The 17,751-nt window shown below is 45.5% G+C and overlaps 1 protein-coding gene across 2 annotated transcripts in view; it reads left to right on the top strand.

The window, feature by feature from the left end:
• qin (tudor domain-containing protein qin) overlaps positions 1–17,751 on the top strand; it is a 134,682-nt gene that overhangs the window by 92,146 nt on the left and 24,785 nt on the right. For both annotated transcript variants that reach the window (XM_075895705.1, XM_037425258.2), the window contains exons 21-26: positions 4,317–4,435; positions 6,044–6,146; positions 7,424–7,656; positions 10,045–10,102; positions 10,204–10,324; positions 12,089–13,803. In XM_075895705.1, the coding sequence (XP_075751820.1) occupies positions 4,317–4,435; positions 6,044–6,146; positions 7,424–7,656; positions 10,045–10,102; positions 10,204–10,324; positions 12,089–13,803 (2,349 nt within the window). The remainder of the gene's footprint in view (positions 1–4,316; positions 4,436–6,043; positions 6,147–7,423; positions 7,657–10,044; positions 10,103–10,203; positions 10,325–12,088; positions 13,804–17,751) is intronic.

The following is a 17,751-nucleotide window of genomic DNA, read 5'->3' on the forward strand; positions in this document are numbered from 1 at the left end:
AACGCAAGCAAGCCATGTGAACACTATTAACGTGCAACTGTACTTTGGCGTGTACCACTTTTGGAAAGATGGGACTTACTAATCCTTTGCTGCCTATTTCTGTCGGCTAAAGTGACAGCTGAAGGTGTACCGTCTTTACCCCAGTTTAGGCCGACCATGATTCTACGCTAACCCTCCAAAAGCACAAAGCCGAAGGAAAAAAATAAAAAGAAAAAAAAAACCAGCTTAAATGTAGGCCGAACGAAACATCGTTCACAGGGGGATAACATTTATTGAATATAAAGATAAAAACAAAGCAGGTGGTTTATGATGCAAATAACTCGTGAAACATGCAGCCAGCCACTAGTCCTGTTCTGTGTGTACTTGTCGCTGCTTCCCTCGTCGCTGACTTCTTTGTTGCTGTCTTCAAACAGTGCGCAATCCTCGGTGCCATCAAGTACATTGGATATTCTGTACTTCTTAAAAGAGCGCACAATCAGTCCCCGGGTTGTCGCCTCTCCGGCGACACACATTGTTTTCGTCCACTCGCAAGTCTCGCACGGCTTGAACATTGAACGACGACTCCACTGCTAGGACAGCTTTTCTTTTATAAGTGGCACTATACTGACACCGCCTGTTTGGCGCCATTGAGCTACACCACACGTAGACCAGCGCAACTTGAATTAAGGAACGGCTTGCCGCAACACTCTCCGCAAAGATGAAAATGGCGCCCTCATGTGTGCTTCTTTTAAGCCAGGTGTTGGCTCGGCTACTAACGTCTGCAGTACAGTCGAGGTGGCGCTAGTTGTGCACTACTTTTTCTCAATGAAAAATGAAATTTTTTTCAAAATCCTCAAATTTGCCCCGCCGCGGTGGTCTAGTGGCTAAGGCACTCGGCTGCTGACCCGCAGGGCGCGGGTTCGAATCCCGGCTGCGGCGGCTGCATTTCCGATGGAGGCGGAAATGTTGTTGACCCGTGTGCTCAGATTTGGGTGCACGTTAAAGAACCCCAGGTGGTCTAAATTTCCGGAGCCCTCCACTACGGCGTCTCTCATAATCATATAGTGGTTTTGGGACGTTAAACCCCACATATCAATCAATCAATCAAAATCCTCAAATTTAAGCCGACCCTGGAGTTTTATACTATGAAATTAGAAAAAAATATCGGCCTTGATTCGAATACATACGGTACTTATTAAAGCAGAATTGTTATTCTTGAGGTTCGCTGTGAGCTGTAAGTATAAAATTACCATGTACTGGTGCGCGCTCTATTCATCCTCTTCTTTCTCTTCCACTTTGCTCCAATAATACATGCACCTACCTGGTGGTCCAGCGTGAGATACGATAGATAGCCTTGATGGGTGGGAGAACAAGTTTAGATATACAGATATCCTTGGCAAAAAAAAAAAAAAAAGAAATAAACATTTTTGGCAAGGCGATGTTTGAACCTGCGTACTCATCGGGATCCAAAGGCGAGCATCGTAAGCACGCTACTATCCAGGTGCACACTATTGTGCACACTATTGTAGTATCAGAGCACATTATTGTAGCCTTGTATAGTCGAGCCCGCTTATAACGAACATGAGCCTGACGCGGCATCCGTTTGCTGTATCCCGAAGTTCGTAGTAAATGAAAAACAGCTTTTAAAAAAAGTTCAGAGTGAAAACACAAACTTTTTTTGCCCCAAAATGTCCGTGATGCACATGTTTCGAAGAGCAGAAGATAAGGGCGATCTCCAGTTCATGTGTTCATTTAAAACGGCAGGGTGCTTATGCCACGGGCCTCTTTCCCTGAGGCCCGTGTCATAAGCTGCATGAGGCACTGGCTCCAAAGTTTTGTCGTTCTCGCAATCCGATTCCTCCAAATTGCTCACGCCATGTACTTCTTTCACAATGCCCCAATCCGTGCACGGTTCCGCAGTGTCAGCATCATCATCAGCCATAATTGAACCATCGCAACAGATGCTTCACCCGCTATCCCAGGTTAGAGTCAACAACGCGCTGCCACAAATCGCCGCCACAGTAGTCCTGTTCAGGAGCTTCAGGCTCTGCATCGGGCCTGTCGTTGACAAAGTCGGCCTCGCGAAAATAGTTTCGCGTGCATGTAGCTGTCACCGCCGCCCACGAAATATTCACCATCTCCACAGCTGAATACCGAGACCCCCGAAGGGGCAAGTTCGCTGCCAGGTGGTCAATAGATTTGAGCAAGCACTCCGCAATTAAGCGCCTAAAGCCCAGATTACGCTCAAGCCAAGCGGTCATGCTTTTGACGTTTCATTGAGCGGCAGGAAAAAGCATGCTAGTCCTCCCGTCTGCCAGCATGACCACACACGCACACCAAGAGCGAGCAAGACGCGCTCACGCGACACACATGCCAGAACACGTGGAATAGTACTGGGTCTGTTTCCAGTCAGAAAACGAAACTAATTCAAGTCAGCGTGGCTGGCGTTGCGGAGCGGTGGAGACTGGCAAAGGGGTTGTGATCAAGAGAGGAGAGCAGAAGAGGATGCGGTGGGAGGGCGACCTTGAAAACCAACACACACGGGAAGGAGGCAGGTTGGGTAGCTTGCTTGGAAGGTCCGCAAAACTCGCATGTAGTAAAACTTGAAAGAGTTCCTGCGTGCACAGAGGTCAAGGCACGGCCACCTAGATCGGTGCGCGCGGCGGTGTTCGAAGAATCGGCGGCTGTGGTCAAAAAAATTGTTTTGTTGCGCTGGCAGGTTTGCGTGGCCTCACGAACTTCGATATTTTGCTATTCGTTCCACACAAATTAACAGCCGTTTTCGTGCTTCTGCACGCGCGCGGTAAGCATGCTGAGTTGAATGCAAAGTGAGCGAGAACAGGTCCTAAACCCGAAATTAATCGCAAATTATTGGAGTCAGTGGGGTAGCGTACGTGCATGCACTAGACGCAGACTATCGTATGCAGTCGGTGGCCGACGATGTTGGCAAATGGTCTGGTCACTCTAGGTCGACGACGCCAACAACAGTACCAGCGATCAAAAACAGGGCAGATGGCCGACCATTCTTCGAAAGATCAATGGCAGTGTGAAGACGCGGGCCTCGTGTAGCAATGCGGGGTGCTTAGAGTAGTGGGGGGACAAAGGATGGAGGGGTGCGTAACAAAAAGCAGTCGGGGCATGGAGGAGAGAAACAGCTTTCGTTCCTCCATGGGTCGGGGAGAGCGGCAACTAGAGGGTTGCAGAGGGAGGGTCGGTGTTTAACAATAGGAATGTATGGGCACCTCGCCGATGCCTGATCGGTGGTCGAAATCGGTTTCCCGGGAAGTCAGCAGACCGCTGACTCCGTTCGCTGTAACCGATCAGCGGTGTTGGAGATGTTCGTTGTAAGTGCGATTTTGTGCCATCGAACCAATGTATATTTTCACGGTCACGCGGATATTGTTCGTGTTAATTGAAAGTTTTTTTTAAATGGGGCCATTATATGTGGGCTCGACGGTATAGTGAAGCATAGCAAGGGGTCGGAAGGAGAAGGGAGGGGGAGCAGGGAAAGGAGGAGGCAAAATGAGTGTTGAGGAAGAGATTGAAAGAGCAACAGATAGGGAGAAAAAAAGTAGAGAGAGACGTGGAAAGACAAAGATAGGAATAGGCAGAGAATGAGAAAAACAGACAGAGAAAGAGCAAGCATAGCGATCTGCAGTACAGCATAGGAAGGGGTGGGAATCTGAGGTGAGAGGTTCAAAGCTCGGGCCATCTAGGTGCTCACTGCTTTGCTGTGACCGAGCCTTGCACGACTCAGTGCAAGCTTCAATGAATTTTTCGTGTCAGTGTTGTGGGCAGTAAGTCATACCTGGCGTGTTGGTTAGCAGTTGCCGTCTCACCGACATTCTTTCCCCATGATGAGGCACGATAACGTCGCCATAATTGCGTGAAGGTCAGAATGATTGATCGATTGATTTCTGCACTTCCGGAAAAAAGACTGAAGGCTTTTTGCGGCACATTAAGGTGGTGGCAAGTTCAGTGGTGCAGTGAATGTTCGTGGCGCAAAATGTTACCGTAATACGTAGGATGCGTACTAACTGATAGACATAGGACAAACCACTAGGGCTGAAGCAGTCAGCGAAGGCATTAGGCTCTATGAGACTTAATTGGGGGTTTGTCGCAACAGCGTTTTAACCGTTAGTAGGTTTAAAGTGTCACAGAGGTTCGATTTGATTGCTGGGAAAGGCTCTATTAATGCCTTTAATAGCAAGCACATTCCGTGCAGTCCTTGAGAAAGTGTGGCAGGGTCTCTTCAACACACCTGAAACGAGTGTTCGCCTGCGTTGCATAGTCGTCATTTTGCAATCTCAATGAGGATTGCATTATGTTTATTTCAGAGAAACCTCAAGCAGCCACTCGTCGTCAGTATTATTCGCCCACTGATCTCTGTGCTGGCCAGGTTGTCAACGTCGTTGTCAGTTGCATACTCAGTCCACAAAAGATGTTTGTCCAAGAGGTAAGTGCGTTCTGCCTTCCAAGTAAATGGGAGTACTTGTAGTGCCTATTTGCATAGTTAGTGCCTGAGGAAGTGACTGATGCAAGTTAGTGCTGAACGCAAGTGAATGAGGTTAGTGCCGGATGCAAGTGACTTGCTTTTCTTCTTCTTCTTTAAACGGGTCATAAACCACTTATTCTGCCTGGTGAAAAAAACACATCTCTCAGAGAGCAGACACTGCTATGAAAGGCGCTGCCAAATGTTGCTGTAATTGGTGGCAAGGAGAGTTCATAAGTACAGCGCAAAGTTTCTGTTCTCTGGGTTTTTGTTTGCGCAGAGGCCTGTGCCCCCTCTCTTCAATGCCACCAGCATCTGGTCTTTGACGTCAAAGAGCACATAGCCTGTAGTGACTATTAGCGCTGATATAAATCAATTTCTATTATTATTATTTTTTGCCTTTTATATTATACATATACATACATAATAAACATATTCGGGTCATGGCGGTGATGGCAATGACAAAAATCAGACGAGTGTGCCCATATAATTTCTATGGCAATAAAAAATTACTGCTCGGTGCGAGGGTAATATGCTCATTTAACTTTGAAGTGGGGCTTTGCGGCAGCATGGATTGCCCCTGGAAAAGTGTATTCATGGTGTAACAGTCCTTTATTGCAGGGAAAACAGCTCCGAAGGAATGTTTATGCAGTTTATGTGTGGGTATTTGTTCATTTCAAGTACATTGAAATTCAGCAATTCGTTTTGAAGCGAATTTGAAATATTTGAAGTGCCCGAATGTTCCCCCAAGCCTAGTCATGAGACACATGCTAACGTAGCTTATTTCTTTTATAGCATACCTCCCTGCTTAGTGTCCAGCATTCTTGTTGTTAAGTGCTTAACCCTTCGAGGTGCTATGTACACCACTTGATTTTGTTATTTGTATCAACTAGCACCTGAGAAAGAGCAAGATATATCAATCTTTCGATATACTAAACGTCCTGCATGATAAGTTTGTCTTCATTTTACTTCATGTTGTAGTGTTCTGTGGCGTACGATCCCTTTGCTGAAGGTACTGCCACGTTCGACGTGTCACTTTCCTTCGAGCCATGTGCAAAGTATACTTCCTTTTTTCTCGAAGTGAACATATCCAAAAATAAATTTGCACTGTATATTTACTCTGAGATAACGTTTTATTTATGCCAAAATAGAGCGTGAATGACTTCATAATAGACATTTATTTGCAACTTAAATGCATAAATTGACATATAATATGTTCTTTTTTTGCAGCAAAATACTGAGTGCCTTGAAATAATGTGTTAATGTGACATATTTACAGTTTTTTATGGGTGGCGCTTTGAAGGGTTAAAGGGTGCAACAAGTCTCTGTAACTTTACTCGTTCCTGGTGGTTCGAGAAATTTCTGCTGCAATCGAGGGGGGGCTCGGGAAGGTGGGCGTTATCAGATTTAGTTTATGATATCCCGAGTTGGTCTGGATTGGTGGGCACTTTGTGATATCCTGGAGCCTCTCTTCTCCTTAAATCCCCTCCCCCCTCATGCTCTTTATGTTTTCTTATGTGTGTACATACATACACATCAAAGTAACACTTTCCTTCTTTTTGTATCTCACAGTTGGGCTCTTCTGTGGAAGGCATGCAGACAATGCTTGGAGAGTTGCAGCACTACTGCAACAGTGAAAGCACCGAGCTAGACATACTGTTTGAGCCTCAAGTCGGTGAGCGCTGTGCATTTCTCTGCTCTTATTGATTGGTTCATTGTAGGTGACTTTGTGCAAAAGACTGCATTGCGCATGTTTTAGCTCTATGGTGTTTGTATGACCTTGAGGTGTACATCAGTTGTCGGGTACAGTGTCGGAGCTGTCATGGCAAGGCTGGTTGCTTGCTACCTGTGGTTACCTGAGCCTCGTTGCTACGTGTGGCTGGCGTTTTTTATGAAAGACATGCGTTTAGGCGCTATGCCTGTCAAGAAATGAACTGTGTAAATTGTTGACTAGCAGTGGTTTTATCAAAGCAGCCACAACTGTGTGTATGTTTGTGTACCGTTGCTTTGTGTTCATATTATTCTTTGAAGTACATGGCTCTGTGTGCTATTTACAATTGACATGCTAATGGCCGTAGTGGTTCATTATAGAGTAGACTCTAGTAAATAAAAAAATCTGTTAAATGGAACTGCTGCGCAAATGGAACAAGTGCTTCCAACAAGATTGGTTTTGTTTTCGCATTCTTCACCCTCTTTCTTTTCTCAGCCAACAGAACTCCTGTTAAACATGTCCCTTCAGGTTCCGTTTAATGAGAGTCAACGGTGGTGCGCATATGAGCAGAGTATGGGGACAGATTTTTTGCATTGCTGTTGTCGTCTATTTGAGCTTTATTTACACCAATGAGGCCATGACCTACTGTTTATAGTTGCTGCTGTTGTCGTCTATTTGAGCTTTATTTACACCAATGAGGCCATGACCTACTGTTTATAGTTGCAGGCCAACACTGATTCTCGAACCATCCCCACTGCTTTGAAAGCTCATGACAAAATGAAAAATAAAGAGCTAACTGTGGTTTTAGCTTAGTGAAGTGTGCATTCAACTTACATCCGCAATGAAAAAAATGCAAATGTGATTTGAATTTTTGAAACTCTTCATCTTCATATCTGTAAATTAATAAAATCTACGAGATGAAATTTGCAAACTCCTTCACACCCACTCTCTAAAACAGCCATTACCGTCATCTTCGCTCCTTGCACACCTAAATTTGTACTAATTATATTGTCTGCCATTCACCTACTGTAGTAGCGAAACTTTTCCTTAGCCCCTGCTTGTGAAGTCAGCCTAAAGTGGAGCGCAGGCCATGTGCTGACTCGTTTTCTGTAGTAAAGGCATCATGCATTCATCAAAACGTTTCATCAGCGGCTAGCGCCTTGTATCTGTTGCGCGAGTTTACGTGGCCTTGTAAGAGTCCTCACGTTTTGTCTGTTCCCTTGCCTTCTTTCGACGTCCAGGTATGGTTTGCTTGGCAAAGTTTCCTCACGACCATTTGTGGTATCGAGGCAAAATAATCAGTCTTGTGAGGAAGACCGATGTGGAGGTGTTGTTTGTCGACTATGGGAACCAGGAGCGGGTGCCCATCATGTGGGTCCGCCGCATTCCCGACAAGTTCATGTACCTTCCCATCCAAGCAATTCCGGTGACACTTGCTGACGTGGGCCCTCTCTCTAATGATTGGACTGACGAGGTGCGTCATTTACTTCGCCACTCTGGGAAACGGGGACCATCCTTTACAGTGTCTCAACCCTTTGAGTGTTGAGTATTTCTAAAACTTACACAGATAGTCGAATTACTTAATCACAGTTTTTGAGTGTACGAAATGTGTAAATGTCTAGAAAAAGTTATAAAAGAATTCAGAAACAATATTTTAGTGTCGGTATAACTCAGAGGTACATAGTTTTCAATGGTATTTCAGAGCTTGGTATTCCCTGAAGTGCGCACATTGCATGTAGTCGGCAGTCAGGACTCGTAAAACATGTGCCTGTACTTTTCTTGCATTGACGAGCTGTGCAGGCAAACTCGCGGCATCTTTGCATGTGGCTGTCTTCGGCAGAGTAAACTCAATAATTAAGGAGAACAAGAATACCTTGGTTATAAATAAGCCAAGAGCAGCACAAATAAAAATCAACTTCTAGCGCCCCGGCAACCAAGTGCGGATTGAGCTAAAAGTCAGGTTTTGCGCACCTCCGTTGCAATAACATGGCTAAACTTAAACGAGTAAAGGGTTTTGCCCATCGGCATTGCCACCGATTGTGTGATGCGCTGATGGTAGAGATAATTTCTGTTTATCTCCACAAGAAGCTAGCTGTGTTTGGGGCTGGCATTGTACCGTCGGCACCTCTATGTTTCAATTAGTGTTACCTAACAGCCAAATTGTGTTTGAAGTTTTGTGTCTTAATACCGTATTTACTCGATTCTACCACGCCCTCGATTGCAACGCGCACTCATTTTTCTCGTTGGCCCGCACGATCACACCACTCGAAAAACGACTCCTTTCGGGAGCGTCTTTCATTTAAATATGGTACGGTATAGGGGTAGGTACAGGGTAAGCTTGTGCTCAACTGACGTGTAACAGAGCATTGCCGTCACTGTAGTTTTACCGTGGACCGATGTCAGCACGCAAACTTGCTTCGCCCCCTTCTTCTCGACGGTTGTGGTGCCAAGCATGTCGAAGTAAAGAGGCGTCTGATCGGCATTCCCGATTTGCCCAAGCAGGTAGCCGTTGTGCCACAAGTTTAGGACGAACCTCTGAAAACTGTGAAGCTTTTTATCGTACTCCTCCGCAAAACTTTTCGCGTATGCCCGTTCACCTTCTGAGGGAAAAGCATTTCGTCTTCATAAAGTTGGTTAGCTAGCACCTGCTCGCTTTAAACTGGCTCCGCATCAGCCCTTTTTCTAAAGCTAACTGCAGAGCCCGCACTTGGAGCAGTTCTGTCGTCACGGGCTGCTGTGCCGCTCGCTGCTCAAGCACATACTCGCCGAGCAGCTCTTCAATTTGCGGAAAACGACCCTGCTGTGGTCCACTGAAGCTTTTGCGTGAAGCTTTGCTGTCGACAATCTTCTGCTTTTGTTTCCGCCAGTCCTACATGCACGTTTCGGGAACTCCGAACGACTGCGATGTGGCCCGATTTCCGTCCGTTTCTGCACACGCGCTGACTTTTCTTTTAAAAGCGGCATCGTGGCGCACTCGAGTTTTTGGAGTCGGCCCTTCCATGCCGTCGATGCTAATGCACTACAAGATGACGAACTCCTCAGTACACGTACGAAGTGCCGCACATAGGAAACACATAGGCAGAAATGGCCGACGCACGTAGGAGGCGGCCATTTTGAAAATGCTGATGGCACTAGATTGACCGTATTCATTTTTCTTTCGTACTCGATTCTAAGGTGCATGTGATTTATGAACTTGCTTAACCGGAAAAAAGGTGAGCGTTAGATTCGAGTAACTACGGTAGGTCAAGGTAGTGCAAGAGTACTACAGTAATCTGAAATGCAATTTCTTAATTGTTAGCAAGACCACAAATATTGAGGTTATGGACCATGTAATCGTGTTGCATAATCTTACTTATAAGCTCTATAACAGTTTATTTTAAACTAGTGCTCACATGCAGTCTCTGGCTCTGCATATGATTTGGCTTGCTGATTGCAGCCATTTACACTTTTGTGCAATTCTCTCACAAAATCTGTCAATGATATGCAATATATATATAATGTTTGAAGTACTGTTTTGCAGTTCTTTATGCGATTATTCAACCACTCTTTTCACTTTGCCTTCCTGTGTGTTTTTGTTCAATGTATTCTTCTTTCCGCAGTTAGAATAGCAGTTGTATGTTAAAACAAAGCTGGTTGTTGGCAATAATAAATTTGTGACAGTAAATTATGAATCACGTAACATGGTGAGATAGAGTTGCTGCAGTACACCATGGGCAACTTCCAGAAAAAAAGAAAGCAGTGCGCTGTATCTAAGAAACTATTTAGTGTAGAACATGTTTGGGCACACAAACCTTGATAGAGAAGCGCTTCAGATTCTGTTCTCTTGGAAGAGTCGAGTTCTAAATAATGTTTTTTCTTGAAGGTCACAAAAAGGCTGTCACAACTGACCTTGAGCAAACATCTGCTGATGAAAGTTCACGGTAAGCATCACCCTTCCGCCTGATCCTTTGCGATTGGCAGTCAGTCGCGCAGCCATCCGTCAATTGCTTTTTTTTTTTTTTTTTTGCCTCTACTCTTTCAGCAAACAGCGAAGGATTCCAGCGCACAAAAGTGTCACTTTACATTCCGGGCAAGGATGACACAGACGTGTGTGTGAATGCTGTACTAGTCAAAGAAAACCTTGCAGCTAGCACGGGACCGCTGTAAGCAATTTTGTTTACGTTATCTTTTTTTCAATGTTGCTTGTAGTTGCACGGTGAACCGGATGACTTGTGCCGATTCCCAAGTACAATAAAACTCAACGTAATAAAACTGGATATAACGAAATATTATGGTTTCTGTACCACAGCTTGGCAACATCCGTTAAATAAAACATCACGGTACCAAGCTTTGTGGGATCGTCCCATTTGTTAGTAGCGCTGGCTCGTTCATAAGATTCCAGCCAATCCTCAACGTCTTTCTCGTCGGTGCCGCTGAAGATGTCGGGTTCTCACAAGAGCTGGGCACCGGGACAGCTCCTGCGTGGCGAAGCCGGTGGGGGTGTGAAGACAGTGTCGTCAGGCATGACGGACGGCAGCTTTCGGCTACGCAGTCCCAGAACTGGGGAAGACCGCAGCACCTCCACCAAAATATAATGTAATTGCAAGGTCACAAGCGGTATCAGCGTCAGTACAAAAGCAGCAAGAGCTAGCCGGATGTACGGGCAGCGTCGCAGCAGCAACCAGGCAGTCTTAGCTCGTGCCTCGCGCCAACGTGTCGATGTCGCTGCAGTAGTGGGCATTCCTCTTCACTACAGTTATAATGAAGTAAATTAAAAATAGTCTTGCAATAGCTATAGTGGTGGAAATTAACTTTTTTTAACGAATTGTCAGTTATATTGAACTTATTTTCGTGTAAGATGCAACTTTGCTATAATGAGGTGTGAGTGTACACTAATACCTGGATAATTTTAACTCCAAGGGCACTTGAAGTTTTTTTGAATACGGTAGAGTGCCAAGGAAAAGTAAAAAGCCGTATCGGTGGATAGCTGGAATGAATTGCTTCCACAAATGAAATTCGCATGTTCATGGTCACGTTCATGAATAGCTCCCTTGGACCCATTTTTTAGCTCCCTTGGACCCATTTTTCAGGAAAGTAGTGGATTATAATGGGCTGCGTGTTCATTTTGCCTCAGTTTTTTTTGTCATCTTAATTTTAAGAAAAACATCAAAGCGTAGTTCTGCGTTGGACTTGCAAGTGCTGTTGTAGGCAAGGATTTGATGCTTATTTGGTCGACGGCCGCATTTCCGAAGGAGACAGAAGTGCTTGAAGCTTGTGTGCTTAGATTTAGATGCATGGTAAAGAAAACCAGGTGGTCGAAATTTTTGGATCCTCCTACTAACGGTGTCTCTCATGATCATGTGGTGGTTTTGGGATGTTATATTCCAACAATTGTTATTTTTATTATTTGGTATTTTTCTTATACTACGGCCATCCTAAGGTTCATCCAACTGTGCACTGATGTGTATTCCAAGTTTTTTTTATTCTTATGCACAAGCCATATTTTCACAGGTCGTGTATCACATTATGCTTGAAATAGTTGGGGGGTCAAGCAGATGGGAGGAAACTTCATGTTTGATGTTTCCGTCTCCACCTCCACAACACATGCACACAGATGAATACCTGTGCATAATAGCAAACCTTTGTGTTTTTTCTCCTTTCATTACGCACTCTGTTACTTCGCATCTATGCTGAGCTGCCTTTATGTCACCGATGTGCTTTGCAGCAGTGCTCTCAAATGCTGTTTGTGTGTTCATATTATAAACACCTTACAAGTTGTGTAGCATCTGTATTTTTAACATTTTGTTTCACATTATTGTATAATTGTTCTTTTTCTCCTTTGTCTTTCTTCTTTTTTCCACAAATGTTATCAAGTGCTGTTTTGTTACAAATGTCAGCAGTGCATCTGACGCCCTATCTCTGTGCAGGTCTCTTGTGGAAGACGTGCCAACCATGAAAGCGCATTTGATCGCCCGGCCGAAGCATTCCATTGTTCAGACTTACGACGAGTCAAAGGTGGGTGGCAGGCGAAAGAAGCGGACTGCCCCCACGATGTCAGGCCAAGCCCCTCCACCCATAGACATGCTTCCTCGGCTTCGGTCACGCAAGCCACGGCAGCCATCCCACAGTTCCACGACCCAAAGGCCAGCAATGGCTCTGCTGGCTGCTCTCGAGATGCACATGGCCGAGCCTCCCAAGGAACTCGCGGCTGGGGAACGCCCGAAGAAGGACTACGTGCCGGTGCACGTCACGTACCCAGAGTCTCCACAGCGCTTCTACGTGCGACTTACGGAGGAGGAGAAGGATTTCAAAGCTCTTTCTTCCAGTCTTCATAGTGCTTGCAACGACAAGAAAGAAATCAAGGAGGATTGGGAGGTCGGCCAGTGGTGTGCAACTAAAGGCTCTGGTCAACACTGGATGCGTGCCAAGGTCTTAGTTGTGGAGCAGGAGCAACTGCGAGTGTTTCTCGTCGACAGCGGCAGGCAGGTCGTCGTGCCGAGGGACGAAGGCTTCTCGCTGCCTGAGGCTCTGGCTCAGCCACCGCCGTTTGCGCATGTGTGCCACCTGGCGGACATGATTCCAGCGGGAGGCAGCAAGACTTGGTCCAAGACTGCGGAAGAGGCATTTGCCTGCCTCCTGTCCAGGCCTAACAGGAACTTCATGGTGAAGCTTGGGGAGGAGCTGGACGGCTCTCTTCCTGTCGACATCATGATGGAGGAAGTGCACGAAGCTGGCGCCTTGGAGCCTATGCGCAAGGAGTACAACAGTGTGAGGGAGGCACTGAAAGAGATGGGCTATGGCTTCATATCTAAAGAGATTTCCAAAAAGAAAAGTCGCTTGAACACAGAGCCGGCTGCAAAATCGGCAGGAGCCGCTCCTTCAAGCAAATTAAAGGCTGCCGGTGACATGAAGGCTGCTCCTTCAAATGAGGCGGAGACCGCTGGAAATGGCCATGCTGACGCACAGAAAGAACCTGTGGTGTCTGAGACTGTCGCAGAAGACATTACGCCTACACAGAGTAAAGACTCGGAACAGCAGCCCATAAATGTGGAAAGTATACCTGATGAGCTTTCTCATTCCTGGGAGACGGTTTCTGAAGCTTCATCTGGGAGCAGCGAAGCGTCTGATTCGACCCCGTCCCCTACGAAAGTTGAAGACGTTTCTCTCAAAGCCTCAACAAATGTTGAAGAGAAATCCACTAAGGCCTGTACAAGTGCTGAAAAGAATACCACTAAGGCCTCTACAAATGTTGAAGGGGAATCCACTAAACCAGCTTCGGCAGTTGAAGAAAGCAATGAACAGTCGGATGCAGCAGCTTCGAAAAGCTCTGATGAATTGGCTGTCAGTTCTCCATCATCATGCAATACTGAAGCAGTTGCTACGCAGTTGGATGGTGCAGCGGTGGAGGCTGCACCCCTTGAAAAGGGCAAGGATGCAGGAGACGATAAAAGCGTAACAGATTCGTCTCCATCTTCATGCACAACCGACGATACACAGGAGGAAACAGATTTTATGGTGATCCACGATGATCAGCCACAGTTCCAGTGGCGGCCTAGATCCTTCCCCAAGGAAAAACAGCTGATGGTTATGCCATCCCACATTGACGAAGATGCAGTGGTCTATGTGCAGATACTCAACAATGGTATGTAAATAGCATCTGTAAAGGCATTACAAACCTTGTTTTTGTAAAGTGTGTGATATAGAAAGCTTTGAGTTGTTTTGGAGGTTCTGGACACCATTGCACAAAATTTGAAAGTTGGGACTAGGATATTGTTTGTGCATTTGTGCCCAACATGGTGTTTTTCTTATCGCTGTGTGTCGGGTAACGGGCATGAGTAGTGGTAGAGGCGGTAGCTGTAGGTGTGATGAGCCTTCATTTATCTTGCAAGCAATTGTTCAGGAAGCGGATGTCACTGTCAAGCCTAGTATCTTGCAAAACATCAGAATTGGCAAGAGAAAAGCGCTGCCACTCGGCAGCCCAGCAGGAAATGGGTGCTTTGTGCTATAAGGCATAGTTGCCTGCGAACACCTGCCGCTGTACCTTAAGGAGGAATTGGCAGGCAAACCATGCTTTTGTACCTGTTGTGCTCTGATTACAAGCTACTGTTGTAACCATAGAGGAGACCCACACCGTGGAGGGCGCTGCAGTTCCGGGCGCTGCTGGTGAATGTTAGGTGAAAACTCATTACTCGAGTGTTCGCCTCTCCGCTGTCTCCTTCCAACTGGCTGAAAAACGCGTTACTTTGCTTGCAGGCTGCACGCGTTCTGCCTACGTTTTAGGGTTGGGAGATGATATAGACTCCAACCAAAAAATTTGAAGAAACCCGACGTTTCGGAATCGCCTTGGTTCCTTCCTAAGGGGTGACTGAGTAGGCTACATAGCAGCAGCGTCTTCAAAGCACTCGAGGGGTGGCTAATGACCTTTCTCTCCTTTCTCTCTCTTGTTTTGCCGTGGAGCGCAGTCCGTGTGTGTACACTGGGGGAAGGGTTCTGAGAGAGCGGTTTATGTTATGGGCTGTTCTCTGTATGTGCTACGACTCGAGTAACAACCTCCTCCTCCAGTTCGGCTCGCTTTCGAGGATGGCCATCGCTTCGAAATTTATCTGGTGGTCTAATGTCTCAGCATGTTCGGCGACTGTGCTGCGCTCTTTGTAGAACTTCCGCCCATCGTTGGCGTGTTGCTTCAGCCGTTCCTGTAGGTATTTCGTTTTGCCGATACACGACGCGGGGCACTCGGCGCATGGAATTTTGTAAATGACACCGGGCTCCCGTTCATTGTTGGCCGGTTTTTCGGGCGGGGGAGGAGGCAGCCCAGCGTACACAAAGGCACGTGCGCGATGCGAACCCCTTCCTTCTCGAAGATCCGCGCCAACATCTCGCTGGTTCCGTGAACGTATGGAACCGGTACGCGTTTTGGGGGGCTGCCAATTAAGGTTGATTGGGGTTTCTGTATCTTCTGTTGCTCTGCGCGGCGGGTGGCGGCTCGAATGTAGTTTCTTGGGTATCCGTTTTTTCTGAGGTCAGCAATTACGCAGGCCTCTTCTTTCTTTCGCTCTGTGTCATTAGACCATAAGTTCCTGGCTCTCTCGAGTAGCCTGGTCACAACCGAGGCCTTGTGGCAGGCGGGGTGGGAAGAATCGAATTAAAGGTAGCGGCCAGTGTGCGTTGGCTTCCTATGAACGGAGAACTCCAGGCCGTTGCGCTTTCTTGCCACCTGGAAGTCGAGAAAGGGCAGGCAGTGGTCGCTTTCACTCTTGGTTGTGATTTGTAGGGCTGGGCGCACGGAATTCAGGTGTTGTCTGAAGTTTTCAACTTCAGACGTCTTAATGATGCAAAAACAATCCTCTGTATAACTGAGGGTTTCGCGTCGCGCGTTAGGATGTATACGCTTCTGGGTCTGCGTACAAGAAGATCACTGCAACTTAAGATTTTTTTCGTGGCAGCAATTTGGTGAAAGGTCAGTGTGCGATGGCCAAATGCCTCATTTAAAAAAAAACTAGCAATTGTGACCATCTGGTGTCCTCATAAATATTTCATATAAGAACTGCACGGAGATAGCTACGCATGAGAAGTTATTTATTTGCGTGCTTCGATGATTGAATCAATATTACTTTCAATGAAAGGTATCCAAAGAGTAATGCGCTTGTTTGTACGCATGCATGTCTCAATTCAGTAGTCAGTATCAACCCAAAATTGCGACCACACTGCAATAAAAGAAGACATAGACAAATGTACTTGTTACTAAACATGTTCCAATCTTACCCTTAACACGTGAAGGACGGTTGCTTGCTGGGCTAGTGGTTCATTTCACCATATGTAACAGCGCATCTTTCTAGTTTTTATCCTAGTTTTTTCTAGTGCATCTCTTGCTTTTCTAGTTTTATGTGCTACATATTTTCAAATATGGTGGTGGGAAAGTGTCAAATTTGATTACTACCCTTCTATTCTTGCTTTACTTGATAATTATGCATACGTGAAACGAAATTTTTGCTGAGCGTGAATTCAAGAATCAATAATATGGGTGCTGGCTTGAGTCATCTTTGTAGTTTCCCACAAAATGTGTGCTACATACCATTCTTGAAGCTTTTGGCAACCACACACTTCCATCAGTGCTGGATATAAAATATATATAACCTCACATAATACCCCATGTGTACAAAACTTCAACATTATGTCCCCAATAGTATCGAATAATAGTAGCACCATAAACATGTTTCTTCACAATTTTTCAACAGTTCTCAAAAGATGGAAGCTAAAAGTATTGTGGTAAATTGTGCTTTTAAGAAACAGGCTAATATGTCCCTATAACCTGATAGATTAAAGGAGCTGTAGTTCAATGCTTCATGAACGTGTTCATTTTTATCGAAAGTTTTACTTTTTTTGGCGCACTGCTTTGATTCATTTCAGCTTTTTTTCGTACAATCTGTTGGGAAATCATCAGAATTGCACTGATGGAGTTGACCCCTTCGTGTTTGCATGGCCTTTATTATCGTTGTAGATGTCTCAGTAATTTCCTCCCCTTTGTCGAGGTGAAATTACGGAAGGAGAGGTGTTTCACGTGCAGCGCGAGCTTCACAAATGCGTGGGAACCTAAGGAAGTGGAGGTGTCGTAACGCTGCACAATTGTACACTTTTTACAGCAGGGGAATGGCAAGCGCTGGCGTCAGCAAGCAAACTTGAGCGGGTCTTCCCTATAGACAGATTACCTTGCTAGCTGCAGCGACGCCATTTCCTAGAATAGCAAGCCTCTAACATTTACTTGTATAACATTTAATTTGGTTGCTGTCGTATTCATTGTTTCACCTTCTCGGTGAAACTGTGACTTTTCTTTTCGAGCCTACAACAGTTGTAAATATGCTATGTCTATTTATGCAAAATATTGGATGTCAAGCCTATTTTGTGTAGCACTCTTGATGTGGTTTAACAATTATGGTATTGTGCTGCTAAGCACGAGGGAATGGTTTTGATATCTGTCCACAGTGTTTAAGTTTTGATGCTCGAAATGCAAAGGGGCACATCAAAGAAAATTATGTGGCCAATATCAACCTAAAGGCACTTCCCAGTGATTCAAAGCTACGAAAGAACACGAGACAAAACGAACATACAACGATGTTCTTGGGTGTTCTTGCATCCTTTTTAATCGTGAACCTATGCCGACTTTCCAACTTTCAGTGTTACTGAACATAAAACTTCAGTTGAATCAATTTTCCTTTCCTCCTAAGTGCACATACCATCAATTGTTTCTTGCAAGCTTATGCTCTTCCACAAGCTGTTTTTGGCCAATCTCCTCTGGTGCACAACTTTGATATTTAGCCTCTTCTGGCACGAATAATGATGCACTGTGTGGAAGTGCGTTCAATTCTCATGACACGATTCCAAGGCACTCAGTATTATACTTATGGAAAGAAAATGAAGGTATGTGCTGTTTTGTCTGGCTTTCAGTAATCAATGTTAATTAGCATGTAATTAAACATTTAATTATGTAGTCTGTAAGCTTCAGTTGTAGCATAAAAAGAACCAAATATTAGGCCCAAAATGCATGCACAGTTTGCTTTTTGGCATCTCTCATAATCATATGGTGGTTTTGGGA

This window comes from Rhipicephalus microplus, chromosome 5, assembly GCF_043290135.1.
Source record: "Rhipicephalus microplus isolate Deutch F79 chromosome 5, USDA_Rmic, whole genome shotgun sequence".
Taxonomy (NCBI): domain Eukaryota; kingdom Metazoa; phylum Arthropoda; class Arachnida; order Ixodida; family Ixodidae; genus Rhipicephalus; species Rhipicephalus microplus.